The sequence below is a fragment of the Camelus dromedarius genome, chromosome 25, assembly GCF_036321535.1.
Source record: "Camelus dromedarius isolate mCamDro1 chromosome 25, mCamDro1.pat, whole genome shotgun sequence".
In the NCBI taxonomy this organism is placed as follows: domain Eukaryota; kingdom Metazoa; phylum Chordata; class Mammalia; order Artiodactyla; family Camelidae; genus Camelus; species Camelus dromedarius.
Window position 1 is genome coordinate 17571446 of NC_087460.1, and position 16639 is coordinate 17588084.

At 43.6% G+C, this 16639-nt stretch overlaps 2 protein-coding genes across 12 annotated transcripts in view; one reads left to right on the forward strand and one right to left on the reverse strand.

Moving 5' to 3' along the window:
- The window catches only part of PPFIBP1 (PPFIA binding protein 1), a 153711-nt gene that overhangs the window by 60080 nt on the left and 76992 nt on the right, over positions 1-16639 (forward strand). Inside the window, exon 1 of one of the 11 annotated variants that reach the window (XM_031443897.2) lies at positions 12792-13045. The exons of the other annotated variants lie outside the window; for them this stretch is intronic. The gene's annotated coding sequence lies outside the window, so the exon portion shown is untranslated. Of the gene's footprint in view, positions 1-12791; positions 13046-16639 lie in introns of those variants that run through there. 11 annotated transcript variants of the gene reach the window in all.
- On the reverse strand, positions 10325-12884 carry C25H12orf71 (chromosome 25 C12orf71 homolog). Its single transcript, XM_010997128.3, has 3 exons — positions 12638-12884; positions 11091-11761; positions 10325-10669 (listed from the first exon to the last, which is right to left on the reverse strand). Exons 1-3 carry the CDS (start codon positions 12882-12884, stop codon positions 10355-10357), a joined length of 1233 nt encoding a protein of 410 aa, XP_010995430.3. The 3' UTR covers positions 10325-10354.

The following is a 16639-nucleotide window of genomic DNA, read 5'->3' on the forward strand; positions in this document are numbered from 1 at the left end:
TTATGTGCTTGGTGTTAGATACTTGTGCCATTTGATACTGTGATATTAAGAGATTTCAGAAAAAAAAATCATCAGCTGTCTTTCTGGGCTGTTCTGGGCATTTTGTACTATATTTATTTTGGACCCAGCGTTTCTTGCCCTTGGTTTCTGATTAGCTGTTCCTCATCCTTGCCGTGGCCTCTCCTCTTGCTTGGAAGCTTTTCAACAGATCTCTGTTTGGATGACTGTTTTGTTTAATAAGTAAACACTATGTCAACCTTGGGAGAGAGTCAAGAGGACAGGATAGAACTCTCCATTAATGCTTCTGGTTCTAAAGCGTGGAATTCCTGGAGCAGGGAAGCTGGCTTCTGGTGCAATGATGTCCGGAAGTTATTCCCTGTTGGAGGAAGGAACAGCTTTTGCAAAGGGAAACAGGGACCCTGGGGCATTCTCAGAAGTTTTGGATAATTTGGTGGGACTTAAATGATCTTACTGTTTATAAATTTTTAGAAATTAAAGAACAGATTATTTTCTTAGAAAAGTGGGCTTTTTGCATCTTCAGGGTCTAACCTGATCTTGCGTGAGGCCTGGCGCAGAATATTCTCTTCAGGGGCCTTTCACCTAAATTGGGCCTCCTGTGTTGCTGGGGTTGTTAAAAAACCAAGCAGGAAATAAGCAGCCTTCAAGGAGCATCAGGCTTTAAGCATAAAACTTCTCCCAAGGGAAAACAGCAACACTCTTTCCTTGCTTTGTGACCTTCCTGACTCCTGAGAAGGTACAGCTGAAAGAAAGTCATTGTGTTATGGCTGGTTCTTTGCACCCTTTACCTGGTAGAACACAGCTGAGTCTTGTTATTTGCAGTAGTTAAATTCCCTAAAGTTACGGGAACACTGAGTTGGCACCTGCTGAAGCATTGCCCCGAGGAGACGCACAGAACGAGGTTCCCGTGAGCCTCTCTCAGCGTTTTCTTAACTGACCAATACATAACCTTGTTTCTGTTTAAAGGGACCTTGGTTGATGTTGATTTCGTTAGCACTGAATTCACAATCCACAGCACTGTGATTCATGCCTGAGCTAAGCTTATCTAACACGTGCATTTTCTCTGCAAGGCGCATCACAGCCTTCTTGCACTTGGAAACACTGAACAGCTCTTCGGCCCCATGCTCGGGGACCATTTTAAACACTGAAATTACCAACAAAGAACACAGAAAAGTGAAAAGCATGGCAGAGGATAAGACCAGAAAAGAACACTTATTTGTGTTAAGAGAGTGAACTGAAACAGTCACAGCTGGGACCATGCACACAGATACGCACATTTTTTGCTGATCTGTGCATGGCCGTGAATGACCACAAAGCACCACCAGTACTGATTTGGGGATTACAAATAAATCTTAGTGAGCGAGCAAATTCACACGTATCTACTATACAGTATAAGCAAAGGAACCCCAGATAGTGTAGCAGGAACCTCAGCCCATCTATACAGTTCATGCATAGATAACCAGTCATTTAAGGTAAAAATGAGCTACAAGTGGGTACTGTGACCGATGTCCAGAACACATTTTTAAACAGCTTCATGTAAGATGAAGAGCGTCAAGGAGGACTTGCCCGACGAATCATTCCCGTTGGGGGACAGATGACAGCTAACACCTCTGCCACGCGTTGAATGTCTGTAGAGTAGGAACAACGTCTTGTGTATCCTCATGTCCTTGGCTTCAAGGGTAATAATGGCCAACACTTAGTGGGACCTCAGCAAGTGAATGAACACTCAGTAGATGAAGGAAAAAAGAGCAAGGAGAAATCTACTTGGTGGAGCCTGACAGTTTATTTCAGGGCACGTTAGGAATCTGATGCATCTTTTCAACTTAGATAATTTCCTGCCCACTGTGTTTACTAAATTAACTCAAGTAAATGCTTACTAATTGTCAGAGATAGTAGTGTCTTGGAGCTAGTGTAGCTTGGAAGGGATGGCAGCTGGACCTGCAAAGGGAGCAGGAAGACCAGCAGCCAGACTGAGAAAACCGCCAAAGGACTGGACCTGCGTAGGGCTCCTCCTATCTTGCCATGGAGCCCAGCTGGCAGGGTTTTTTTTTTTTTTCCCCTAATATTCCTGCTACCAGCTTCTCTCCACTTCAGTCCCATTCCCACCCTGCTCTTAATGTGGGTTGGAATGTGGGTTGGGTCATCATGGATTGCTTCAAAAACTCCATTCTCCCCATTAGAAACAGTTCAAAACTCCGTGCTGACCTGGCTCCATCCCTGCCGCTCAGACTTGTGTGTCTTACCGTTGCTCTGAAATCCACCATGAGCCTGAGCTGACCTGGATTCTTCACTGTATCCCAAGCGTGCCTTTTAGGGCTCCTGGCTGTTGGATCGGCTGTCCCCTCTGCCAGCGTCGTCTGCTGCTTCTCCCACCTCTTCCTCTCAGCTTGAGCTCAAATGACAGCCTCTGTGCTCTGTCTGGCAAGATGCCCATCTCCCCCCAAGTACGAACTCCGAAAAAGAAGGGTCTGTCATACCCATCTTTTTTTCTTAATTGAAGTATCATTGGTTTACAATATTGTGTTAGTTTCTGGTGCACAGCGATTCAGTTGTGCATGAATGTATTCTCTTCCTTTATAGGTTATTGTAAGATACTGAATGTAGTTCTCTGTGCTATACAATAGGACCTTGTTTATCTATTTTATACATAGTATATATCTGTTAATTTCAAATCCCTTAATTGTCCCTTTTCCTCCCTTTCCCCCTTGGTAACCATAAGTTTATTTTCTGTGTCTGTGAGTCTGTTTCTGTTTTACAAATCAGTTTCTTTGTGGCACTTTTTTAGCTGCCACATATAAGTGATATCATGTAGCATTTGTCTTTCTCTGACTTCCTTCACTTAGTATAATCATCTCTAGGGCCATCCAATCATATGTATCTTTGTACACAGCTTCTAGCATGTTAATGTTCAGTCAATGTATTTGAAAGAGTGAATGAATCTAAACATTATCCAGAGGAAAAATGAAGGCTTAAACAAAATCCTTTTAAATGAAAAAAGAGAAGCTAGAATATCGGTTTCTACTCAGGTAAGTAGAGAGCTGTGGCTGTCCTCCTGTTAACTAGCTTTGTCTGTTGTTCAAAGCTGAGCTTTTCTGCTCTGGAAACACCTACCCTGGGCCACACTCTCTGGCCCCCAATATAAACATCCAGGGACTGGGCTTAATTAAAGTAGAAGCCAGTTAAATTTTATATGAGAGGAAATGACATTCTGTTTCAGATGTTATCTGTTTCAATTATTTCCTGCAGATTAACCATTCATTTTGCCAAATATTTATCGTGAGGCTACTATGTACAAGTAACTGGGACAGGGCTTTGGAGCGTGAAGAGATAAGCAGAACACACGGGCTTTTGTCTAGTGGGAGAGGAAGACATGGGAGCACATTTCTGTAAAACAAGATGAAATGTACACTTACTCCAGGTAGTGCTATGGTCATGTCAATGAGGGAGAGATTATTTGCAGCCTGCTCAGTTCCATAGGAGAGCTTGGATTTAACCTGAGCTTTGAAGGGTGCATCTGGGAGTAGGTAGGTATCAGGGCGGACTGAAGGATAGGCTTGGTTAGGGCAGCTCCAAAGAGCAGGAATGGTATGAGCAAAGGCACTGAGGCAGGAAAGGTCAGGGAGCAGCATCATGGACAAGTGCTGCAAGGAGCTTGGGGGAGAAGGTGGAGCATCGTCAAATAAGAATTGGGAAGTACATCATGGTCTGATAGAAATTTTTTTTTAATTGAATGAAGTACACAGTCAATTACAATGTGTCAGTCTCTGGTGTATAGCACAATGTCCCAGTCATTTAATAGCAGTTCGCTTGGACTTACTTCTGTGGTCATGAGGAGCCAGGCAGCTTTGTAAAACAAAAGAAGCATAGGACAGTCAGAGCAGCAGCTAGAATTTGCAAGCATTTGCTACGTGTCGGGCACTTCTGCTAAATCCTAACCACGACACTTTGAGGTTAGTACTATTGGTATCCCATTTTAGAGATAAAATGGAGAGGCCAGAGAGCTTAAGTAACTTCCCCAGGATCCACTGCAAATAAGGGGTGGACCTGGGGTTTGAAGCCAGGAAGTTTTATTTAAACTTGTGTTTTGAACCTGGGATTGAAGAGTAGGCTTCAGGGAGTCTCTGAACTTTTTGCATTGTTTGCAAAGTGTTTAGTCTGTATGAATGTGTGCATTTGTTTAAGAGAAAATCTGTAGCTTTAATCATATAAAAGGTACACCTCATAAAAGGTTAACGAAGACTCCAGTAGTTCTCTCTTTTGCTCTCAAAAGTCCCTTCGTGTGCTCAGTGCATCATCTGGAGACTTTGTCCTGATGCTGCTTCCTGGGTTGGGAGAAGCAGAACGATTCAGCATCACGCGAAATAAGAGGAAACATCAAACTAGCTTGTAGGAATTGTTAGTATTATGCGTGGCAAGCTGCTGTTGATTTGTGAGAAACAGAAAATGCCCAGGAAGTTCTTTTGAAAGTCAACGTGAGCTATCCAGGCCTTGAAACTTGTGGTCAGATGAGGACAGAGAGCCTGGCTCTCCACTGGGGAAAAATTATTCTTGCAAATAAATAAATTCCTGAAATTTGAAATGTTTTTGAAAAGTGTTGAGATGCTCATCATCTTTCAGCTGGACCAGTGTTTCTTTATATGGTTAGAGGGACTTATAGGGGAGGGTATTTATTACTCCGTGAGACTGAAAAGTCCTTGCAGGCAGTGGTGAATCCAAAGACAGGTCCCAGGACGATTGAATCCACAGTAAAGAATCTCCTAGTTTATATCACTTGAGAATCAGATTCATACCTAAGATTTGTTTAGAGTAAACATTTTAATGCTTTAAATATGTATGTCTTTAAGATTTACTATCACACAGGTATAGCAAATCTAATACTTTATTTAAAACCAGATCTGGATTCCGTGTTTACTGGAATTTTTCTTAACATTTTCCCCATCTTTGTTGTCTCATTTTCTTTCTGTATCTATCTTATATTTCTATTTTCCTGGACTGTTTGAAAGTATTTAATATATAGCCCCCATCCAGATTTCTCCAACTGTTAAAAAAAAAATAATCTTTTATCGTAGTTTTGTAGATTTAAAGGATTCAGTCAAGGATAATAAATAGAGCTTGGTTGTCACATCTCTTTAGTCTCTTTTTTAATTTCAATTTACTCTTTTTAATTGAAGTATAGTCGGTCTGGTATACAACATGTTTCAGTCATACATATACATGCATATATTGATTTTCATATTCTTTTTCATTATAGGTTACTACAAGATATTGAATATAGTTCCCTGTGATATACAGAAGAAATTTGGTTTTTTTAATCTATTTTGTATATAATAGTTAATATTTGCAAATCTCGAACTCCCAATTTATCCCTTCACACCCCCTTTCCCCCTGGTAAACATAGGTTTGTTTACTTTGATTTAGTCTCTTTTTTGAACTATCTTGTTTCCCTGCCCTTTTTTTTTTTTTTTTTGTATTTTGTATTTCATGACATTAACATGTTTGAAAAGTCAAGACAGTTGTCTAGAAGTGAATTTTTCAATATGGGTTCATCCAACTGTTGGTTTCCTAGTGATTAGTTTCAGATTAAATGCTGCTAGCAAGAATTCACTGCTTCTCTTCAGAAGGTCCAGGGTGGCGTTCAGGCTAAATTTAATCACCTGATTAAGTTGGTGTTCATTGGACCTCTCCCTTGTGAGGATACCAAGCCCCTTAATAACTAATAAGTAATCCGTGGAATAATTCTTGGGGACCGTGTGCATCCCTTGTTCCCCAACAGTCAGGCACTCACCTAATGGTTTTAGCTTTCACCTTTGATCCTTATGTGAATCAGTTATTACACTGGTGGTTGCAGGACAGTACTAGCTGAATTTTTGAAGTCACTTTCCTGGAGAAAAATTTTCCTTTTCATCCTCATCCCTGGGGAAAATCTAGGCCCCAAAGACAGGTGACAGAAGAGTTGATGAAAGAGAAACTTGTAAACAAACATCCAAACATATATTAAAGATGTCTGAAGTGTTTCCTTTCTTGAGTGCGGGAAAGTTCTAGGAGAAAGAAGTCGGGGAAATCTTTTAGCTTCGGGTGTTTGTTCTTAAAATAATAAATCTTTATTGGTACAGATGAGGAAAAACAAAAGTAAATGGCCATTCTGATTTCCTTCTAGACTGGGAGGATTCAATAATAAGGAGATGAAGTTTCATTCGACAGCCACAGTCTGAAAAGATATTTGACATTTGCCCCACCCCCACCCCCGTTTGAAAATCCTCAGTAGTTCTTTATAAAGCATGTTAGATTAAAATCAAATGGGCATCAAAACCATGAAATTCCTAGGAAAAGTGGGATAGTAAACAGAAGATGTTGAGAAGGGGGATTTCTTGATCTAAGCTTATGATTCTTCGGGGGATTTATCTTAAGGCTTTTATACCTACCCCAACTCATGCCTGGCTCACACAGGGACTCTGTGTTATCTGATGGGGATCTTATTTCACTTCTGAAAGCAGAGTGTTGTTCTCTTTGTTGGGGTAGTGAGGGGGTGGGTGGCAGGAAGACTGAGCTGAGCCATGCAATATAAAACCCCCCATCCCTCCTGAGATAAGGGAGTACCCTGCAGGCAACATCAGCTCTCCCACTTGCGGTTCTTAATGAAAAGACTTGTTTTTGAAGCACAAATGTGTTCTTAAGTATCGGAGTACTTATCAGGTACTCTTTGTGAATGCATTTATAATTTGCTTTATGTTTCTTTTCATTGTTTTGTAAGAGGATTTTGGATGCTATTTTTGTGACCAGGTAGACCTGGACCCGTGCATCCTTTCCTGCCATGAATTTTCACATTATGTTCTTCAAGTCTGGAAACATAATTTGCCCCTGTTTTGCTGGTATGGGATGATCACACACGTTTTTCTCTCACTGGGATCTTGCAGAGTAAGAAACTGACGAGGCATGGGGCAGTCTATGAAATGTACATTAGCTTCTCCCAACTCTGTGTTTGGAGACAGCTGAATACTCCTTACCTTTGTTGATAATGTCTCACGCTACATGCTGGCCTACACTATGGTGTTGTTATAGATTCCAGAATATAAATCTGTAAGGCAAAACCTCACTAATTCAAGCACCTGACCCTTAAGGGATTCAAGGTTGAGCAGTTGACTTAAAGGAATGATTTTCGTTTTGAGTCTCGAAGCAGTGGATGCCCAAACTTATTGGTTAATTAGATTAGCATGTGCCCTGCAAGTGCAATCAGCAAAGCCAGTGCCTCTCCATGGGCACTCCCAGTTTGCTCTCAGTCCTTCGGACATGGAGTGGCTTCCTCCAGCCCCAGCCTTGCGTATATGATGCAGCAGAGAACCTCGTCCTAGCTTGGCGTGTAGTTAAGAGCTTCATAGCATATTTTACACTCTAATAAATGAGGAGGTACTGAAATATTTCCTACTTTTAAACACTTTGACTTACTTTCTAAGATGTAGCGTAACAACTCTAAAGAATATTTAGAATTCCAAATCTTTACAAAGAATATTTATTATAAAGGCTTGTAAAGTGCATTGCTTGAATTGTAGAGGTGGATTCCTACTTGTCAAACAGGTTTATACAACACTGAAAAATAAACGCAGGTATGTCAGAAATCTTCCTAATGAACAGGGCTTCTTATTCAGTGTGGGCAATCTCAAAGTAGTTCGTTTTGGGTGAGTTCGTAGAGGTTGACTTAATCACTAGAGGAAGAATTGAACTAAGACTGGTTACAAGTGCCGTGACAGCAGGAGATGTCATCTCTTAGGCGCACCATAATGTCTAGTCTAAAGCAAGAGTAAGGTTCCCTCTATACTTATTGAACTAAAATTTCAAACCGTTTGCTAAGTTCCTCTGGTTTTGGGTTTCTCAGTCTGTAGGTCGGCACCTCGCTTGACCTTTTGCAGCTTGCCGTTTTCTCTTCTTCCTGTCTGCTCCCACCCCCTCCTCTTCTGCTCTTAGTCCTGCTGGCCAGGAACTTTTGACATAAGAGTAGCAACTCTAAGCTGGTGTATTTCATTTCTTAAAAAATTATATAGGAATAAAGTCAAAGATACAGGATATATTCAAATCATTTAAAAAATTATATAGAGACAGAGAGCCCACTCTGTACCAGATAGTGTATTAGGGTCTTGGAGTGAAAAGGAACTAAGACCGTATTCTTGCCCTCAATGGGTTAAAATTATCATATAAGGAGAGCTGAAAAGTGCAAGTCATGGTGTGAGGGTGGCTGGGTGGAGGCTGAGGGATAGCTTAAGTGAAGTTGCAACTTCACCTGGAAGGATCAGTGTTGGCCTCATTGTAACCCTAGGATGAGTTCCCCAGGCTGTGGGGGACTTGAGAAGGCACTGTGGAGAATTCTCTAGGGAATGGAGAAAGTAATTCCTAAGTTGGTGTGTTGGCTCCTCTCAGAAGCAAGACTGTTCTTTTGGGGAATTTGATGAGTACAGATTCAGAGAAGACCTGGAGAAGGAAACGGCAAGGCATCGTGCATGCCAGGAGATGTGGTGGATCTGCGCTGGGTTGGGAAGGAGGTGCAAAGGTTGCATCTGGAAGGCAGTGAGTGAAAGTCGTGGAATAGGTAGAGTAATGGGACCAAAGTCTCGGTGAAGTCAAAGAGCTCCTGAAGGTGGAGGAAGGCGTTGGAGTGAGCTAGTCAAATGGGAAGAAGTTCTCAGAGAGGTGGATAAAGTGAGGAGTCTGGCTGTGCAAAGACGCAGGGTGTGGCCATAAGCATAAGAAGGTCCCAGTCTTTGATTTCTCCCTTCCCGTTGTACTGTCTTTCCTCAGGCATAAGAAGGTCCCAGTCTTTGATTTCTCCCTTCCCGTTGTACTGTCTTTCCTCAGGCAGTATCATCCTTGGTGTCTCTCACGTATAACCAGCCAAGACTGCACACTTGAACCCCACACCAATTTATCCAGCAGCTTAAACTAACCACATGTGTAACTCAAGCAACCTCATATGTGAAATCTTTTAAAATCAGCCTCCCCATGTTGAATTGATTATCCTTTACTCCTCACTATGTACAGTGTACAAACTATTACCGCCCCTGGAACCCTTTATAGTCCTATGTTTACCTGGCATTCTGTCTTAAATAGTAAGCCACCTGAGTGCAAAGATTGAGTTTGTTTTTGGGTTTTTTTTCTGTAAGCTCAGAAATTAGCTTTGTATTCCTATGTGCTAAATATTTGTGGAAGGAAGGAAAATAGAGAGAGGGGGGAAGAGATAAAGGAATTAAAATTGAGGAAAGGCAAGAATTTGAGACTAAAGAATCATGTAAACTCTGAAGGTCATGTAGGAGGGTAGCCAAAGCTGAAGAAAGAGGGCTCTTGGGTAAACCTGGCGGTGCATGAGGAGGAGGGTGGTCGTACTGGGGAGGTGGGTTGATAACAATAAGAGGGAAAGGTCAAGGTGAGAAGGGTGAGCACAGCCTTCCTCACAGAAGTTGACATTTATAGGAAAGGTTAGTGACAATTGCCAGGTAATTTCAGAAGGCGCAGTGGGGAATGGGTGGGAAAGGACTTGACTGAGTCAAGATCTGCTGAAACCCATAACTTTCTGTGAGTACTGTTTCTGTGTGGGAAATATTTCAATGAGAATTGACTCTTAAACTCTCATTCATGGATGTTTCTTGGATCACGGCTCCTGGGGAATATCCTCAGGAGAATGAATAAGAGGAACTACAACAATAATAATGTTTATCAGGTGCTTGTGTTGTTCATCACTCCTCACAACAACTTGATGAGGTATGCGTTATTATCTTCCCCATTGCAGGAGTCAGGGAAGTTAGGCTTAGAGACGCTAAGTAGCGTTCGCAGTCCTCGCATTCGTCCTAAGTGGGGGCTGCTTGTTCTAGCCAAGGCAAGGCATGCTAGAACCAGCCAGGTCTTAAAGGAACATCCGATCCTGCCTCCTGAACTCCTGAACTCAGCTTCCCGAGGGACTCAGCACCCTCTGCTGCTTGCTCGAGCCCTGCTAGTTCACCTTCAACCCAAACCATGCTGCCGTGTTGGGAATTTGATGGGCTGTCCTGCTGCCTTCTGAAAATGGGGATTTGGGTTAATGATAACATAGGTTAAAATATATAAAATGAAATAGGGTGAAATACAGTCAGAATTGGGGAGAGGAGAGAAAAAGAATGCCTTCTGGTTAGGAAGGGAAGAATCCTGGAAGTTCCCAGAGAAATGTATTTCCATCTTCTAGACAACATATATACTTTCAGCCCGAGTCAGGGTGATGAGTTGGGAGAGGAAGACATGGAAAACAAGAATCTGTGTTTTGTTTATTGGGGGTAAAAAATAGCTCACGGGAACTGGAGAATAGGGGCTGTCAAAAAGTTTAAAAGTCTGGCGATACAGGGTGTCCTAATTTGAGGGGTTCTTGAGGTTGGATTCTCTTGCTTCTGTGAGAGAATCTTGCCTTTTGTGGCAGCTGACGGGAGCTCTCCGTGGCCTTCTTGGGGTGCCCTCTCCTCAAACGTGAGGAGAGGACTTGCTGCCTTAGCCAGCGGAAGATCCACCCCAAGTGCAGACAGGAGAGGGCTCGTGTGCAGGAGGCAGTGTCCTCCTCCTCTGGTGGACCTGCTGAGACTGGGACTGGGGAGGACGTCCCTGCAGTTCTGGTCCTCTGGCTGCCGGTTGCCTGGCTTATTATCTGCCAAGAAAATGAACGTTAGATATGTGGAACCTGACAACAGTGGCGTCAGTATTTATCCATTCATGGAACTCAAATCCTTTAACCAAAAATAACCCAACTGTATATACAGAGTCTCAATACTCACTAATGCTGAAACACACGCAGAGTGTATTTTGGTCATAATTGTTGGCCTTTCTTTACTTTCCTGCACTCTTCTCTCCTTAGAGCTCCTTGGCATTGTGCCTTCAACTCCACCCTGACCCTTCCCTTGCCGCCAGCCCTTCTCCCACTCCCAGCCACGTCAGACACCCAGGGGGCCCAGCCCTGCTTCATGGCAGGGAGTGATGCTCCGTGTGTTCCCGCCTGGCCCCGCCACCAGGCCTGGCCCCTGCTTGCCAGCGAGGTGTCTCTGTGCTCACCTCAGCATCTCTGTGCTCACCTCAGCAAGCTCATGTCTCCAAGGCCTTGGAGGAGTCTGTGGAAACTGGATGACATCTTCCTTCTCTGCTGGGTTGAACGTGGCCAAGTCTTGACAAGTGTCATCTTCTCGATGACTGACCTGAGCCATACCTGGAGGGGAGCTGCTGGGCAGCTGGGCCTCTTCCTCCCGCGCAGATTCAGGAAACAGAGAGTCATCATCTTCGTCCTCTTTCTGGTTCTCCAGAAATTCCTCGAGCTTTTGCACAAGACCATCCAGTTTGCTGCGGGTCAGTGGTGTCTTCTCTTTGGGACACTTGTCTGTCCACTGATTGTCTCCTCTTGGGTCCCAGTTAGCCGTCGAGTCTGAATTGTCAGAGGCCACGTCCACATCCCAGGCCAGGGTGATGCTTAGTTTGCAGAACTGCTCTGGGTCATCCTGTGTCTGGTCTCGCCTCCCCAGGAGTCTCCCTATGTTTTCAGTCCGCCATGTTCCTTGGAGAGGAGGGACAAAGTGACCTGAAGGGCCCTCAGGAGGTGTGTCTTCATTGGAGATGGTGTTTTCATAGGAGAAGGTGTCCTCACAGGGGAAATAGCCCACAGAGACACTCAGGCTTGATTCGGAGCTGCTGGAGAATGAGGGCACCATGGCATTCCAAGGCGCAAATTGCAGGTCTCCCTCATCCCAGGGATCTACAAAAGAAAGGAAAAATAGGTAGGATTGGGAAAAAGAAGAGATAATCTTGGTACTTGTGAATAGAACTGCCTCACTCTGATAGAAGTTCATCCTCTCTTTCAGTCTCCAAAGGACAGAAGAGGCAGCCCTCTCCATTTAAAAACCTGTTTCAACTTGACACAACATTGTTAAATGACTATAACTCAATTAAAAAAAAAGTAAAAAAAAACAAAACAAAACCCTGATTCTATTTATAACCCCCTCGACTAAGCATCTTCGCCAGATGCTTTGCATCACCTGTTACTACAATTGAAAGAACTTGTATTATAAAAGAAAAAATGATCACTGCATAACATTTGAAAAACATAAAAGTGTAAAAATGAAAATAAATATGCCTGTGATCCCACTGCCCAGAGATAACGATAACATCATGAAGACATTTTGGTGGATTTGCTTATAACCTTTTTTTCTTCATAAGTAATTACGTGTATACACATGTATTCATTCACACATATATGTAGATATGGAAGTCACACCAGTTAAAACTGAGATTATTATATTTTAGGGCACAATCTACAATAAACATATATATGGCCATTCTGCTAATGACCGTTAGGTGGTTATTGTTTTTAATAGATAAATCTGCAGTAAACCCCCTTGTTAATAGATCTTTGTGTCTCTCTTTATATTTCTATACGTGGGTTCAGTGGATCAAAGATCGCAAATGTATTAAAGGCTCCTAATAGTTGACACCAGATTGCTTCCCAGAAAGATTATAGCCGTTTAAATGCCCATCCTCCCATCCTCTGATAGCACTTTTTAGCGCAGGGTTTTCTATGATGCCCCGGGGAGTAGTTGGCGGGGAGGCTGAGGGTAAGAACATACGCACGCACATGCTGTGGTCTGTGTAACGCTCTGCTCTGGTGGCTGCCCACGTGAAAGAGGTGTTGCCAACTCCTGAGCCATAAAAAAAAAATCCTTCAGATCCTGCGTCTCAGTGGCTAAATGTCCAACTGCCAGAAGTCTGTGTTCGGGGACCGTTGGTAACCACGGCAACACAAGGACCCTGGTTTCTGAGAGAAACAAGAGACAGAAAGCTTCGGGAGCCAGCCTCTTGCTCCCCAGATGACCTGTGCTCATGCCATCCCAGCAGACGAGGGTCCCTCTCGAGGGCAGAAGGACATTCAGCGGGGCATTTGTTTCCCTCTTGTCGCGTGGGTGTCTAGGATGGTTCCTGGCTTGAGGGAATTTAGAGCCTGTTTGCTGAGACAGACCTTAGCAGCCTGTTACAGGACAGAATGGTAAGTGCGGCGACAGAACTTAAAAGCGACGTTGTGGGAGAACCGGAGGCACTGCGTGCAGCCAGGGCAGAGGTTGGGGAGGAGGGGGTGTCAAGAAAAGCCTCCCAGAGGAGACCACCTCTGATCTGAGGGTTTAAGGGGGTGAGGAAGTTAGTGAGGTGAAATGGGGGAAATTTTGAGGGAGGGGTCCTTCCAAGCAGAGGGGACACCCAAGCCAGGACCCCCAGGTGAGAAACAGCCAGGTGTGTGTGGAGATCAAGCATGAGGGATGCGGGGTCAGTGAGGTCATGGAAGAGCTCCCACCCCCGTTAGGGAACTTGGATTGTTCCTGTAAGCCTGTACTTGGATCGTGGCTTCACGTATCAGACTCAAAGTGTATTGAAATACTTGACATGATTGAGACAAATGGGACAAAGCTTCCAGCGGACTTGGCAGCCTGAGTGCTGTGGGCTGGTGTTCATGAGGACGGAATCTGTAGGTCTGCACTGGGTGGAGGAATGAGTGGCAGGAGAGGAGGTGAGGATGGTGGTCATAGACTCTAGAAATGTCTGAATGAGCAAGTGCGAGGAGGAGACGGAGTCAAGGTCAGTTACTGCATCCCCCACCCCAAATAAAAAAGAGGTACATGGTCAGAGAATTTCAAAATCTAAAAGGTTGGCTTCTTTTGGAGAGAGTAAGGGTGGGATCTGTGGCATGGGCAGGGGGCTTGGTTGTAGTAAAAGGAGTGTATTATTTCCTGGTATTAGAAGGAAAAAAAGTAAAGATGGATGTGGATGGGTTTGGAGGAGTGCGTGGTTGAGGACCTGCATTTTCTTCTTTGAGTTTCCCAGTGAGGCTCCTGCTTCATTCCTGAGACTGTCCGCCTTGTCCGGCAGTTCTGTTCCCTGGAACTCTGTCTCTGGTCGTGTTTCCTTGTTCCCAGTGTTACCTCCCTTGACAGCCTCGTCTGTAACATGAGGCTCCTTGGTTTGTCTAGAATTGGAGCTTGGCTTTTCCTTGTCTTCTTCCTCTAGGCGTCCCTCCTGCTCACCAAGCCCTGCCACCTCCCAGGCCGCCCCTCCCCTCCCTTCCCATCGGCATCATGAAATTAGGTGGAGATTGGTCAGGTCTCTGTGGGTGCTTTGTAGGTGGAGGTAATAAATCTTTCATTGTCTGTTTCCAAATGTGCAGTTCTGAGGACAAATGTGAGTCGTTGCGTAGGATTGAAGGTTCTCGGTTGCATAGACTAAACAAAAAATAACCTTTTCTAAGAGCAAAATCATCTTGGCAAATGTAGTTACGGCAACCGCCAGCTGGTCTAACCTGCGGGCCAATGGGATACTGTTTCTTTGTCAGTTCAGTGATTCTCAGGAAGGGAGTAGGACTTTCGCTCAGAGTTTCCAAGGAATAGAGTGTATGTGTGCTTTGAAAAAGCATGGTCTTAAATTAACATTGCTTAGATTTCTTTCGGTCACTTTTTTAAATTTCAAGTTTTAAATAGCATTAGAAGAAATCATACGGTTTTTATATTTATCCAAAAAGAGGCATGAATTTAAACACACATACACACACGAAAAGGGAAAAAGCCAAGAAACACTGGTTGATTTAACCTCAACTCACTGAAATCTTAAAGATCTTTTTCAAATATTTTTTTGTCTTTATTTCCATTTAACAGGATTACATTTAAAGTTTGCTGTGACTCTCAGGCTTTTTGCTGTTGGACCGATTGAATTTTGAGGTTCTGTTAAGTAGGATTGTTTCAGATGAGTCTGTCGCAGGAGTTATGATGGCCACAGCACGATGGAAGAAGTCGGCAGAGCTGGAGCTGAGGAGAAACCATCTCCCAGCTGAGGCCACCTGGCAAGTGGCCACAGACTGCCCATAATTCCCCGGGGTGACTGGGGACCTAGATTAATCCAGGGGGTGCAAGTCAGGAGCAACATACTCCTTAGCATTTATTGAGCACTTACTGCATACCAGGTCCAGTTCTAAGCACTTTACGTGCATTTATTGTTTAACTTCACAGCAGCTCAATCAGTTAAGTGTCATAGTTCTGTTTTATAGATGGAGGAACCGGGGCATGAGCAGTTATGTAATTGTCCACATTCCCAAACGATGAACCCTAGAACCTGGATTGAAACGTGGGCAGTCTGACTCCAGAGCCCGTCCTTTCTCCCTCCTCGCGCTCCTGTCTCTCAGGGGGCTGACTGCGCACCTCCTCCCTGGAAGGTACCTGGGAGAGCTGACTCAGTTCAAAACCAAACCTGTGTTCTGGCTCCTTAAAAGGAACTCCTTTGAGTGGAACAGTGTGTCCTGAGAATGTGGTACATATGACTGGCCCCAAACAATGGTGTCCACATGTGGGGCAGGCTCAGATGGGTTTTAAAGTAAATACTCAGCTTCCTCTTGGGCACGATGAGATCTGGATCCCTCTGCTCTGGCTTCTCATAGAAACTCTGGGACTGCCTCCCAGGACACTGGGAGCCTGAAAGAGGACTCAAGAGTAGCTTTCTTTCCATGTAGCTGGGGTGAAGGTGAGGGAGAAGTTGTATGTTGTACCGTTACCCATGGAAGTGGAACACTTGGAACCCAACAGAAACATTTAAGTAGGAAAAAAAGATTTCTCAGCCTAAACTTCTAAAGTTTAGAGCAATCCTGGAGACGGAGCTTCAAACGGGATAAGCCTCAGAGAGAACTAGACATTTTATTTGTTTTTACCATATCACCATTTGCCTATATTCTCTCTCTCTCCCCCTCTTCTGAGTGTGCGTGTGTGTATACATACATATGTATACATATATATTTCATTTTAAAATTTTATTTCTTAAAAAAAATTTTTAGAGGAAGTACTGGGGATTGAACCCAGGACCTCATGCATACCAAGTGTACACTCTACCAGTTGAGCTATATCCTCCCCCAATAGAGATTTCATTTTAAATGTACAGCTCCGATAGTGAAACTCCCTGAAACTCACCTTCTCTCCTGCCCCAGAAAAAAGGGTAATCATTGTTAATTGTTTGATATATTTTACATAATTTGTTCAGATGTGTTTTTCTAAAGCGTCACTGAGGTAGCAGTGACACATGCCACCTTTAGGATGCTGTGCTGAGGAGTGTAGTCACTTCTAAGAGATAAGTTAGCTTTTACCTCTGACAGCAGGAAATTCAGGGTCCTCATTAACTTGTGTTAATTTCTTTGTCAGGCCCTTTGACTTGGTGGTGTCGCTTTCCTTGGATCATGGGTGTATTTGCTAAGTAGTATAGCTGGATCATCACTGCCTTTTCTCTTGAAGCAAAAATCACCTGTGATAAAGCCTCATGAGGGTTTGAAAACGATAGTATGTTGTGAATTTACAGTGTTTTAGGACTGAAGCCAGTAATAGTGGTAACTTTAAAAATTGGAGCACTTCCTAAAATCCATCTGATTTGATGGAATTTGGGACCTAAACATATAGTGTGGCAAGTTTCTAACTTAGAAATCGAGCTACTGTTACAGTTAATTTTGTGTGTTAACTTGACTAGGCTGCAGGCTACCCAGATACTTGGTTCAACATTATTCTGGGTGTGTCTGTGAGGTGCTTCTGGATGAGATTAACATTTGAATCAGTCGACTGAG